We start from the raw sequence: 14,150 nt of genomic DNA, 5'->3' as shown, positions 1-14,150 counted from the left end.
TCGTAAACACTGTTCCAAAACTCTTTTGTTCCATTCTTTTATGTGGGTATCAAAACTATCTACTTCCTATAGGAAATTATCGTATTACTGCCGAACGATAACAAGACTGCTTACATTCTATCCTGCTTTTTCAGTTATTTTTTTTCGCTAACTTAGTATAACATTGGTTGTAATACTGCACGCATGTATGTCTCGTTATTTGTGAAAAGTTTTGATTTGTTTTTATGATAATTGATGTACTATGGAGAATTCCGATGTCCTATTCACACCTGGGAAAGGTAGAAAGAAGACAGCAGATCCCAAGAACTGGAAAGCTACGCTAGCAAAAAGTAGAAGGTATGTAGATCCGTTTCTTTACCTAAAAATTATTACATTGCTATGCATGCATTAGCTTCCTTTTTAAATTTGTTCATTTAGAGAAGTGCTTTTTGTAATTTTGGTACCTTTTTTATAGGTACAGACCCAAAACGTTGCCAACATTACCTCGATGCTACCATAAAAAGAAAACATTTGCCTGTGCTAATCTGACCATGCAGGAAATCAGGAAATTTCATACAGCTTTTTATCAGAATAAAACAAAGATTGAACAGGACAACTTTATTTTGAAGCATACTTCCCAGAACGTCCCGCAAAGACGACGTCTAGTGAAAGGCACACGCAGTAACTCAATTTCTTTAGGTTATTTTATCAAAACCACACACGGAATGCTGTCGATCTGTAGTAAAGCATTCTTATCCATTCTTGGAATTTTTAAGATTTAGAGTTCAGAACTTAAGTAAAAGATTTTTATCAGATGGTAGTCAACCTAAAGAAAATCGAGGAGGTGACAGGAAGAGCAGATTTTATGTTGAGAAAAAGCAGATGGTCACAAATTTTATTAAGAAGTTGAAATGTGTAGAGTCTCATTACACAAGGCACAGATCTGAACGTCAAGATATGGCAAGTGATCTGAGTATCAAGAAACTTTGGAGAATTTACTGTAGTGAGAATGAAAACGTAAAAGTGAAATATGATTACTTTAGGAAAATGTTTACAAGAGATTTCAATATAAGTTTTCAAACTCCGGCTACAGATGCTTGTTCTGAATGCATTAGCTTGAAATGTCAAATAGCAGCTGCTCTAAATGCTGAGACTAAGACAGAATTGATGGTAAAATTGCGAGTTCACAAACTTAAGGCCAAAGCATTTTATGACCTTCTGAAGCAGCCAGAAGAGGGAACCATTAAGTTGAGTTTTGATTGTCAAAAGAACCTAGTGTTGCCCCGCGTTCCAGACCAGTCAGCCTATTATTCCAGACAACTTTACTGGTACAACTTTACAATATGTGAAGGTCACTCTAAATCCAATGAGACTGCAGATACTGTAACTGCTTTTACTTGGACCGAAGACATAGGCGGCAAGGGATCCAATGAAATAGTATCAATGGTTAATCACAAATTGTCTACTCTAAATCTGGCGGAAGTTACCTATATTAAGCTGTTTTGCGATGGATGCCCTGGACAAAATAAAAAATCTATTATGATTGGTATGCTTATGCATTGGCTTTACTCTACAGAATCTTCAGTTCAAGAGATTCACGTGATATTTCCCATCGTAGGGCATTCGTTTCTGCCGCCTGACAGAGTTTTTGGAAGAGCCGAGAAAAAGGTGAAAAAAAGGAGGTGATCATTCATCCAAGGGAATACCGAGGAATATTGTCTGAGAATGCAACCGTACTTGATCTTGAAAAAGACTATGATATTTTCGACTGGAAAAAAGCCATAGAGGTTTGTGTAAAGCCGCCCAATCAGTGGCATTTCCAGTTTGCAGCAGCCAAGAGAACATCTTTGAAGAAGCATTGCCGACAGGCAGGAAAAAGTATTGTAGTTAAAGGAGAAGTTAACTTTAGATCAGATCTTGGTGTATACAAATCGGTGCTGAGAAAAGGAAAAAGTCTCGCTTTAATCCAGCCTGAGCCATTGCCGAAGATTCATTCTATTAAGCCAGCTAAAATAAAAGATGTTGATGCCCTATTGAAAAAACACTTTGGAGTGGATTGGAGGAATACCCCTAATGAAGACCTAACTTTCTACAGGAATATTATTGACAACGACAGAGCTGTGGAACTAGAGGAGAACGCAAATGACAGAGAAGCTATTGTCGATAATATTGAAGACGACGGACTTAGAATTAAGTTTTTTTATATTATTTTATTTTGTATTTCTTTGGACATAAAACATGGCTTAGTAAAAATATGTCGTTTTATTACATGAAACGTCGATTCTTTCAACAATGAAGTTAACAAAACTCTTTCAATCCACTGCTTGGTAACAAAACTCTTTACATCCAAACTGTTTTACCAAACTGTATCTTATATTACGTCCAAAAATAGTTTTTTCGTTGAAAAACTTCGTTAAGAGAGTTCATTCTCCCATATAATTGATATATAAAAGGTACTTCACACATAAATACGACAGTGCGGGTTTTTTGGATTTCTTGTGAAACTACTTATCTTGGATTTAGAGAGTTTTGATTCCGGACGCCTCATATAAAAAGTATTATTATCTATAGTCTGTCCTGTCGAAAGGATACATATGACAGTAACAGAGCTGTCTCTGTCTTTCTATTTACAAGTAAATTATATAATACGACCCAAAATACACATTTTTGTGCAAATACCTAATATTAACGCTTAAATTTATTTAAGAAGAGAAAAATTTTTGAACCTAACCAAGATTTCGTATTTATAATGGTTTACAGTTTACAGTATTTTTGTTAAATTATATTATTCTCATTATTGGTGTTCCAATGAAACCTGGTACACAGGTACAGTACCAAGCTTATTATAATGCTTTTCTAAGCATTAAATCAAATGTTTTTTGGTGTTTGCGCGATCCTTACCGCTTTTTTTTCTCGCTAGCTCGTGCGTCAAGACATGGTCAAGGCCATGTCGTGTCAAGGCCGTAGTGTGTAACGGCCTTGAATTTTTACTTCCATCGCGCGTAAAGAAGTTTCACTGTTTTCAAAAAATATTATTGGCAAGAGAAAAAGTAATTTTTACGTACAACTTAATCAGGAGACGTGACAACATTGCTTTAAGCGGGATTTCGTTTGGGTGACAAGGCCTCCGCGCCGTCCTGTCATGTTTCATTATATTTGTGGGGTGTGTTAAAGAAAAAAACATAATAGAACATCTTCCCCTTACTGTAAGGTACGGCAAAATTAAGTTTCTATTTATGACTATTTGATTTAGCAATTTTTTCGGCGAATCCTCGCCTGACAGCTCCAAAATACCATTCGTCTCACTTTCCACGTTTGTTGTGCAATTGTTTAATGGCTGGCGTACGTCTAGTTGTTTAGATTTTCCTGGTCGGGCGATCTTGTTTTTGGTTTATGGTAGGTGACGCCGATAGTAAATAGTTCGCAGAATTTTTATACGGTTTTGTGAAATAAAAGTGCACAGTGTGTTGACGAAAGTGAGTTTTACCGCCATAAATAAATAAGTGATGTGGTAGGAGTAGTGAAGAAATTACTTGGAAGAAAGTACAGGATCATTGCGTAGTTATCGTAGAACGAAAATACTTTGATTCTCTTGTGCGTACAACCGAAAAGTCTACGTTGTCGTTTTTTGTAGGTCAAATTTAACACGCCTATGGTTTTGCGCTGATTTTTACGTTCGTCCGGTCAGTACAGGAAAAAAAAGATCAAAAAATTGATTCCGAGTTTATTTCGGGTAACGGAAGGCGTCATAATGCATCCGACCGGGAAAACACAAGCCCCTCGCGCTACACCTCTATTTTTAGGAGAGATGCTGTTCACCTTTCTTTATTCCTTTGGAAGTTCTTGTTGTTTTTTGCGTCTGGCGCGCATCATATCGAAATTCCTCGCATTCCGGGGTAATGCACCCAAACACGCTCTCTTATTTTGCCTCGTTCAAGGTTGCTTTTTTGTTTTGTTAGTTTTTTGACAAGTTTTATGCGCGATAATTTAGTTTTTGTTCCTTTTCAGGTATACAATGGGGCCAAACCAAGCCAGTCATTTCTTTGCACAGTAAACAATTTAATCATCTACTCAAAATCTAATCCAAACCTGGTCTCACAAGGAAACTACAATAAGCAACTGATATAATGGACTTGTGCAAGTGGTAAAATGGATTTTGGCTCTGCCAAATCCTTTTTCTATCAACCCTCGCCTTTTGGTGGGTCTACCAGGAACAAACAGGCAAAGAAAAAGGACACTCTTTTATATTTTTTATTTTGTAAGTTTCATATTTTTATAATTTTAGTAAATTGAGTATGTATAGTTCCTTTAACTTCCTATAGTCTATCCAACGGGGGTTCCATGACAGTGACAGTTGTGTCTGTCATTTAATTCACAGGCAAGTTGTATTTTTTTGTCATTTTTGGAGGTCATCTTCCATGGCTTGTTGGATAGACTATAATTAGTATCAGAGTATTTCCCTAAAATAAGACCAATGTCCAATATTAATTTTGTCTCACCCTGTCCAGATATAGGGATGGTTTCATTCTAATTTTGGCACTGATTTTTCTTTACTGAACATTTCTTATGAAAACTTTGCAATATGTCACTTAAATGTCAAAAACTTGTGTCCATTTCTTGGACCTGTACATAAGTTAGTAGTTTTTGTATTTTTAATCAATATAATATTTTGATCCAACCATTTCCCCATAAAATTATTCATTTTGTTTTTGTGTATGTATCCACAGTTCAATATCACAAAACATTTTCAGTAAATTACTTAATTTAATGTCAAGGTCATCTCTAGAAGTGATTATCTAAAAAATGCACATTAAAAATTATTTATTCTGATACCTACCTACTGTAGTTTTTTTTTTATTTTTTCCTATTTTTAGATTTTTGAGATATGTTATCAAAATACATCAGCTTGAAAACTAGTCTGACCAAATAATCTTTATTATTTCAGTTGCATTATCAGAGAATGTTAAATATTAATTTTGTTTAAATACTTTCGAGAAATATCTGATAAATTTTTTTTTAATAGAAAAATGATTCAAAGTTCAAATTGAGAGCTCTATAAAAGCAATTTACTCAGGGTGCAGATATAATTTTATTAATTTAAACATTCCAGTAATTTTTATAAAAGGACAAGAGATATTTTTGAGTAGGAAAAATGAGTTAATTAGATCTAAATTTAGATACAAACATTGATAAGTGCGGTAGTTCATAATTTTGATAAGAATACATATAATATGAGCATTTAACAGCGGCGACAATGGTGAATTGTTATGAAATATATAAAAATATAGAATGTTCAGCCATCGTTCAATGTCATGTCATATATTGTCAAACTCTCTCAATCACTTGCCAACCAGTTGAAAGAGATTGGTGACTTCATTACGTACGGCATTTCGTAGATTACTGCATATTCTTTTTAGTAATTGTCATTGTCATTTGATTTGGGATTATAATTTTATTGACGGACGTTGATCAATATCAAAATTAAAATTCGAGTGTTGCTGTAAAACAAAATTTAATTTTTTTTATTGCAAAAATGCCTCAAAGATTTAACCAAAATGAACAAGAGCTTATTCCTAAGCTTATAAATTATTTTTCTCGAGAAAGAGGCGCTGGTAGAACACTCTTGCCCGTGGACGCCGTATACCCTGCTGGCAAGCGAAACCTTGGGTCGGCGTTTACATGTATAGGAGTGAATCGCTATGGCAATCTAGTAAGTCGGAGAGAGCAAAAATACGAAGTATTTATTACATAACCACTTAATCTGGCGCTAGATTCTATGCGCTTGGGAAAATACTTGCCTTCTGTCTTTATTCAGTACATCTTATTTTTCTAAGCGTGTTGACCGTACTCTTCATACACACGAAAATCAATATGAACTAATCTCAGACACACCCAAGAACGGTAAACTAATAGGATTGCTCATCCTCATAAGACGTACGTTCGCCTCTTCCCGCGCTTCAGCTGACAGTTGTGACGTCATTGTAGCCCTTGTCAAAGCCTTCGTGGCCTTGTCATGATAGTGTGTATTATTAGTTGCCTATGGTAAACTTATAAAAATAACAGCTGAGAAATTTTGAGTTAATTATTTTGTCAATTTTAAATGTGAAAAAGGTGTCTTTAAAGTTTTTAGAGCTATAGAGTGTATAAATACGTTCATTTTGTGTTGTGGATTTGGTTTGGTGTGGTACACTAAATACGTTCATTTAGTGTTGTGGATTGTGACAAAGTGCATACTAAGTGCCCACGATTTTGTTTATTAATTATTTTAAAGCAAAATATGGAAGTACTCTAAAAAGAATGCTTGAACAAGGTGATGGTGGGAACTGCTGTTCTTAAAAATGCATTATCCGAGTATTTAATAAGATTTATACAGTTAATTTTCTATACTGCATACATATAAGGTATTTAAATAAATAAACTAAATAATGAACGTTTTGAATTCGGTAACCAATAATGCACGTGTGTGTATTATTGGTTGCCGGATAAGGACTAATAACAAACTAATAACCATGACAAGGGCTACAATGACGTCACAAAGCGAGTAGTTTTCGCATGCATCTGGCGGACACTTTTGGCTGAATGAGCAGTCCTATTAGGTTAACTGTTCTTGAGACACACTCTAGGAGTCATATTTGACATATAATAATGACATAACGGTGAACGATGGCTGAACAGTCTTTATATCTTGGATTAGTCTAATTAGATATGTATTAATAAGTATGATCATGAATTATTTCTCCCTTCCACACTGTATCATATGTACTATAGCTCATACCAATTAAATTTTTGGTCACGTGATTAAGCTTGACCGGCACAGCGTTGGTAACAACGAATTTAAAAATCGCGCCCTCGATTACTTAACTAAAAGTTTAATTGGTATTGCTTATATCTATGAAGTACTGTATTGTAACACATTGGAAAAACGGTATCAAGTAGGCTTGGAAATGACGTTGGCTTGGAAATGAGTTTTACCTTATAATTTTGCACCTAAAATGACAGCAGTTTTCATGTCCAGGCCAACTCTGATGATTCTAAAACACGTACATAGTTCTTTAATTAATAACATCAGAATTATTTCTTGTATTGATTGGGGTAATTATTGGGAAAACTGGAAATCGTCCGATTTTCACCAAAATTGGTATACACACTATTTTGAGGTCGTAGATTACGAATCTGAACTTTTTTCTTGGCGGTCTGTAGCCGTTTTTCAGAAAAACGGAAAATTATTTCAACATTGAATTTTTCTTTATTTCGACCCTATAAAGTAATAATTTCACTATATTTTCATTATATTATAGTTTATCTAAAAGCCACACTTGATTGGGGATAGAAAAATGTCCAAAATTTTACTGAAAAACACTTCTCTTAACAAAATAACCAAGAAAATTGAGACCAGATTGAAGTTTGACATTTCATATATCCTTCTTTCTCTCTCCTATGTAATGAGAGAGACAAATATATTCTAGACCTAATCTAGAAATTTGAAAATTTACAACGTTGCCATATCTTCTATTATTTCGGGCAATTAGGGATTTTAAATAAATTACCTATTATGAGATATGACAATAATTAAATCGTCCTATTGCGCTGCCAAAAGTCACTAATTAACATTTTCCGAACAACCAAAAATTCAATCACTAACTATATTTTGAAGCGGAGAATCGATTGAAAAAGTCATTAGCTACGATTTTTGGCTATTTATGTTTTATTTTGATACTGAATAGTTACTAACTATAACATCTTTATGCAATGCAATTCATCTTTAGACGAGTTTTTCTCGGAAGTAACAAAAAGTAAGTTAGTGACTTGGCAGCAATGGGACGAAATATACCTACCTATATCCACAAAGTTACGCGGAAGAGTTTTGATTACATTGGTTTCAACTTCTATGCGGAGGGGGTTAATCTTTTTTTTTTGTTATATTTATAACCACGAAGTTGCACGAAAGAGTTTTGATTGCATTGGTTACAACTTCCATGCGGAGGGTGTTAATCTTTTGTTGTTATATTATATCAAAAAAAGATTATCCCCCTCCGCAAAGAAGTTATATAAAGACTATTTATAACCACGAAGTTGCACGGAAGAGTTTTGATTGCATTGGTTTCAACTTCTTTGCGGAGGGGGTTAATCTTTTTTTTTATATATAATATAACAACAAAAGATTAACACCTTCCGCATGGAAGTTGTAACCAATGCAATCAAAACTCTTTCGTGCAACTTTCGTGGTTATAAATAGTCAGATCTCGTTGGTAAAAGCAGTTATGTGAAGGAGCCGTTCTTCTGACGACCGCCTTTCGTAATCCCAGAATGAGCGAAAAAAAACACCCAAAATTTAGGTTTAGCATTGGCAACGTTGCTTTACATGCCAGAAACACATAACCCAACACATTTGGAGATTGTTTACAAATTTATTTTAGCAAATTTTCCTCTATTATGCATAGAATCGGTTAAAAAAGTAACAGAAAATAGCAATAACATCATTGTTTATTGAATACCTAACAAAATATGTGCCGGAAAACTTTAAAAATATGAGAAATTAAGAAAAATTCAATGTTGACATAATTTTTCGTTTTTCTGAAAAACAGTAAGAGACCGCCAAGAAAAAAGTTCAGATTCGTAATCTACGACCTCAAAATAGGGTGTATACAAATTTTGGTGAAAATCTGACGATTTCCAGTTTTCCCAATAATTACCTTGATTGTTATTTTTTGACAGAATATTATGAAGTACCCACAAGTGGTGTCGATGCCCTCAGCAGTGTCTGATTGGTTAGAGGAACAACTGGAAGCCCGAGGCATAGACTCCGAAGTCTATACTCGCTATATTTTGAGCTTACTGCACGCCCATACCCTCGACTTAATTTACCCAGAGGAAGATTTCGCCTTTCACCCGATAAAAAAAGTAAGCAACTAAACAACATTCACATATATATTTATATTATATAAATAAAAAGTTAGTGCAAACAAATTTTACCAACCAAATTTATAAATATAAAACACCATTCACCAGAATATGATCCATTGAGAAACTTTCCTGTCAACCTGTCTTCATCTGTCACGATTGTCATTGAGGAAAAAACTAAGGAGGGACTTAACCTACAAAATTAAAAACCGTGGAGGTACATTAATAGAAAGATGGCAAAACTATGTAGTATGGCTGGCTGTTGGATGGATAATTGTAGTACAATTATATCTCTAAAATTGTTCAGTTAATGTAGAACACCAGTGGTGGGATTCTGTAAGCTTCGAAGCCAGATATTTCTTGCCTACCCTACGTTATTTTTCGATCACTAGACAGGAAATATGTTTACAGAATCAACACTGGAGATATATTTTTTCTTTATAATTGTGGCGGATTTAATAGCCGAATAATACCGGGTGTTTTTCAGAAGTGGCTTATCTCTATAACTTTTTTTTTCAGATAAAAATACGAGATTTGTTTTGATTTTTTTTTTGCTTAAAAATTAATACTTTAAATTTCAATCTAGAGTGCCATGGTTGTCATATAGTACATACTAACATAAAAGTAACATTTTACCAAATCTCGTTATTTTGTCTGAAACAAAAAGTTATAGGAGTGAGCCACTAAAAGACACGCGGTATATGACCACATCGTTTAGTGGGTGTATTATTAGTGTATATACAGTTCATGCCAAATAAACTTTTAGTCACGTGATTAAGCTTGACCGGCACAGCGTTGCCCACTGTTATATATTTTCTTTTAATCAAAATATTTTAGGAAACAAAAATAAATTTAATTATAATAATTATATAAACAGTTATTATTTACATCAACAAAACTCACCTTCTTAACAGCATTTAAGGGACATAAAGGGCCATTACTACCGCTTTCCCGTTCATAATATTCTAATAATGTTTTTTGCTAAGAGTTTGGTACGGCTATTAAGCTATCTTGTACACTTCGCACTAAAAGAGGTTCTAAAAAGAACAATTTTCAACAGAAAGGTCTGCTGGCTAACATTTTCAAGCTTAAAATATCACAACACTATTTATTTAAACCAAAAACTCGTAATACAAAACTAAAAGTGTCAAAACGAATGATAGTGTCAGGAAATAAATAAATAAATGCGGCAATTTAGCATTTTTTACAGCAGGGCTACCCCCTGAATCTCCAGCGCGAAATTTAAATTCCAGTTAGTCAGAACGGCGTCGAATATGTCCATGGTTGGCAACAATGAATTTAAAAATCGCTCCCTCGATTACGTAACTAAAAGTTTAATTGATATAAAATACCGTATGATCGAAAAAAAAACGGCGTCCGGTTGGCTTAGAAATGAACATTGATAATTTTTCCCATATAATTTTACATATAAAATGACAGCGATCTTCATTTCACAGCCATCGCTGACGCCGCTTTTTCTCGTTCATATGGTATATCAAAAAACATTGATTAACTGTTTGACATAATATGGCTCTCATGTTAAGTAATTTTATTATTAATTTTATTACAATAGAATAGTTTTTTTTCTCTGTTTTATCATTTTATCAATTATATTGTTCTTAAAAAAGTATAATAGGTTAGTAACTTAATTATCTACACATATATCTCTAGTGCAGCAATATAAAAAATAGTAATTTGTATCAGTTGTTATCTTAATAGTTTAGAGTTATATGCTCAGTGAAGTTTGATATTTTGACAAGAATAACGGTATGCACGTATTTTCTTTTCTATACAATATTAACTTAAATAATATTGTAAACATAGTTTAAATATGGATTACAGAGTGCCAGAAATTTTAATTTATTATTAAAAGGGCAGTTACATCAGATCAGAATTTTTATGAAAATTTACTTATGAATTCCTAGGTACATACTGATTATTATGATGGTAACGAAGTTTTGGTAATGAAGATTTTGGAAACTCTGGATACACTTCTTTAATTTCCACTAAATTACGAGTATACAGGGTGACCCAGGCTGAGCGAACTACAATATCTAGGTCGGAGATTAAAAATATTTTCAATATGGCGGTACTCTCGGAAATAACGGAAGTTGACAGCAACTTTCTTATTTTAAATGGGTACCCCCATATTTTTTTATTACATACCTAAATTCTCCGTAAAATTTTATGAATTTTGATATCAAACACTCTATATCTAACATTAACCGTTTTTGAGAAAAAAAAATATTTAAAATCCTTGGAGGAAAAATACTGCCTATCAAAAAAATCTGTATAGCCTAAATGACAAATTTAGTGATTATCACAGCCACTGTGGCATAAAGAAAAGACCACATGTCTTCTCTTTATATAGAGTATAGAGTGTTAGGTATAGAGTGGTTTATATCAAAATTCATAAAATTTTACAGAGAATTTAAAAATGTTATAAAAAATGGGGTCCCCATTTAAAATAAGGAAGTTGCTGTTAACTTCCGGTAGTTCCGGAAGTGCCGCCATATTGAAAATATTTTTAATCGATAGATCTCGTTGTGAAACATTGCTTAGTGAACACTTGATATTGTAGTTCTCTAGAAACTTCTAATGCACGCTCAGCCTGGGACATCCTGTATGTCATTGAACAGTCTCGTTGGTGAAATATCTTTTATTAAAAAAAAGATTGAAATTATTTTTTCCGTCAAGTTATATTTTTTTTTCAGAATATTTATCAATGACAGACAGTGACAGAATCCACAACAGTTATTAATTTTGACATATATTCAATTTTTATTGCTTTTATAGGTGTCGTCAGCGTGACTGACACTAAATAGTTCTGAGAATTTGGCTTAAAGTTTAAATGCTATACAAGATACTGAGATGCAATTAAAGTAATCTAATAGATATATTTCTTGGAAAACTATTGATAGTGTCGCATAAAATCATTGAATAAAAACCTAAGGAAGTCTACTATTTTTATATTCCTGTCTCAGAGACGACAGGTCTTTTGCCAGTCTTGTCATTTATTAACGCTTTTCTGAATTGAGCGTTTTTGTTAAATTTTTATTACTAGGTATTTGTTTTTATTAGAAATATACTTTTTTTTCAAGTCACAATTTTTTTAGTGACGCCATTAACAATATAAAAATGTTGTTATATGTATGTCACTCATTATAAATCGTCAGAAAATGTATTTTATACTTCTTTACACTCAGGAATTTTTTAGAATTTTTTGAAGTGGTGGAACAATATGAAAAAAATTAAACTCAATTTTTTTTTAAAATATTTTTTTTTTTTAAATCTTCTCGGACTGATTTTTTTTATAATAATCTTTATGTTTATTTCTGGCAAGGATGTATTTTTAATGAAAAATATATTTTCTACTCACTTTTTTAAACTAAACAAAAATATAAGTTAGTTAAAACAGAATATTTTAGAAAAAAAATTAGTCTAATTTTTTTTTTCATATTGTTCCGCCACTTCAAAAAATTCTAAAAAATTCCTGAGTGTAAAGAAGTATAAAAGACATATTCTGACGATTTTTAGGGAGTGACATATTTCACAAAGGTTAAAAAAATGAAGATTTTAATTTTCTTTCCTCGACTGAAAATCGGCTTTTCGTTTAAGAATCAAGATCATATTATTTTTTCATGTCTTAGACTTCTAAGGATTAGAAAAAAAATCATCGTTAATTAATTTTGAATTTTACTATAAAAATAAAAATAAAATTGAAAAAACAGTTTTTTTTTGAAAATCTCGAAATCCGTTTGAGTTAAAGAGATGAAAATTTAGGTGAATTATTTTGATTCGACACCAAATCGATCCCTTGAGTGCGAGTCAAAAAAGCCGCGGGGGCAGATTTCCTGTATTAATCCGACTATACCCTTTGAACGCCACTGGTAAACCGGAAGTCAGCCATATTAAAGTACCATCGCGCTCCCTCTAATTTTATTGCTGTTCTCCTTCCCTAAATATTTTTATTCAATGCTTAAATTACTCGGCGATATTTGTACTCGCCTGGTGTATTAGATCATTTGAATAATTTTGTTTTTTGCCATGGCGTGCCCCCAGGAGGAAGGGCGCGGCCACAAGCGGGTCCGTCGTTCCGGCAGCTGGTGGAGACATGCCAACGAGGACCCCGAACAGATCAAACGTTCGGCAGCAGTCGAGTGCCTTATGTCGGCAGCCGATCAGGTACTCGCCAGCACCACCTCTAAGGTCTATCCCAGAAACCTTTGTAATAATAAATATAATTGCATTATTAAGTTTCTGAATTCTTTTATTGAATTTAGGTACAGTCTCTGCATTTTATATACTAGCTGTGCTATTCTCAGTTTCACTTATACCCGATGTTTCCCAAAAGTGGCTTACTCCTATAATTTGTTTTTATTTTTTCAGATAAAAAAACGAAATTTGATATGTTATTCAATTACTTTCAGTCACTTTCTGTTTCACCGGAAATGACTACAACTTTTGATTTTTAAGTGGTACCCTTGGTATTTTTTAAATTTATACCGGATGCGTCTCAAAAGTGGCTCACCCCTATAACTTTTTTATTTTTTCAGATAAAAAACGAGATTTGGTACGTTAGTATATGACAAAAATTAGAATTGATTGACGTATTCAATTGCTTTCAGTCACTTCCTATTTCACCGGAAATGACTACAATTTTTGATTTTTAAATGGCACCCTCGGTATTTTTTTACCTTATTGGATAGAAAATGACGTTCTGAATAGAATGACTTATAATATGTCATTTTTTGACATTTTCGATTAAAAAAATAGCATTTTAAATTTCAATCTAGAGTGCTATGGCTGAGTTAAAACCATTAATTTTTAATCAATGGCCCTGGCAATCTAGAACGGAATTTAAATTGTTTTTTTTTATTAAAAAAGTTAAAAGTTGACATATGATCATTTTATTCAAAATCTCATGTTCTGCGAAATAAATACCGAGGGTATCATTTAAAAAAACAAAAGTAATTTCCTGTGAAACAGCTAGTGAACGAAACTGATTGAATACGTGACTCAGTCATTATTTATATTATAACGGGTGCATCTCAAAAGTGGCTCACTCCTATAACTTTTTTATTTTTTCAGATAAAAAAACGAGACTTGGTATGTTAGTATATGACATAAATTAGGATTGATTGACGTATTCAATTTGTTGGTCACTTCATATTTCATCTGAAATGACTACAACTTTCATTTTTAAATGCCACCCTGTGTGCAACGGTGCCCGGTGGCGTAGAGGTACAGGCTCTCGTCTACCAATCTTA

At 33.2% G+C, this 14,150-nt stretch overlaps 1 protein-coding gene across 4 annotated transcripts in view; it reads left to right on the top strand.

Moving 5' to 3' along the window:
- Positions 1-3,071: 3,071 nt before the first annotated feature.
- LOC115882703 overlaps positions 3,072-14,150 on the top strand; it is a 43,701-nt gene continuing 32,622 nt past the window's right edge. The window contains exons 1-4 of one of the 4 annotated variants that reach the window (XM_030900920.1): positions 3,072-3,190; positions 3,988-4,237; positions 8,695-8,880; positions 12,943-13,065. In XM_030900920.1, coding sequence (XP_030756780.1) covers positions 8,701-8,880; positions 12,943-13,065 — 303 coding nt within the window. In that variant the 5' untranslated portion in view covers positions 3,072-3,190; positions 3,988-4,237; positions 8,695-8,700. Of the gene's footprint in view, positions 3,191-3,302; positions 3,376-3,735; positions 3,934-3,987; positions 4,238-8,694; positions 8,881-12,942; positions 13,066-14,150 lie in introns of those variants that run through there. The other 3 variants (XM_030900922.1, XM_030900921.1, XM_030900923.1) reach the window with 3 other exon arrangements.

Source organism: Sitophilus oryzae, unplaced genomic scaffold, assembly GCF_002938485.1.
Source record: "Sitophilus oryzae breed Bouriz unplaced genomic scaffold, Soryzae_2.0 scaffold_179_pilon_pilon, whole genome shotgun sequence".
NCBI lineage: Eukaryota > Metazoa > Arthropoda > Insecta > Coleoptera > Curculionidae > Sitophilus > Sitophilus oryzae.
Note: the sequence above shows the minus strand (reverse complement) of the source record. Positions and strands in the feature narration are given on the sequence as shown.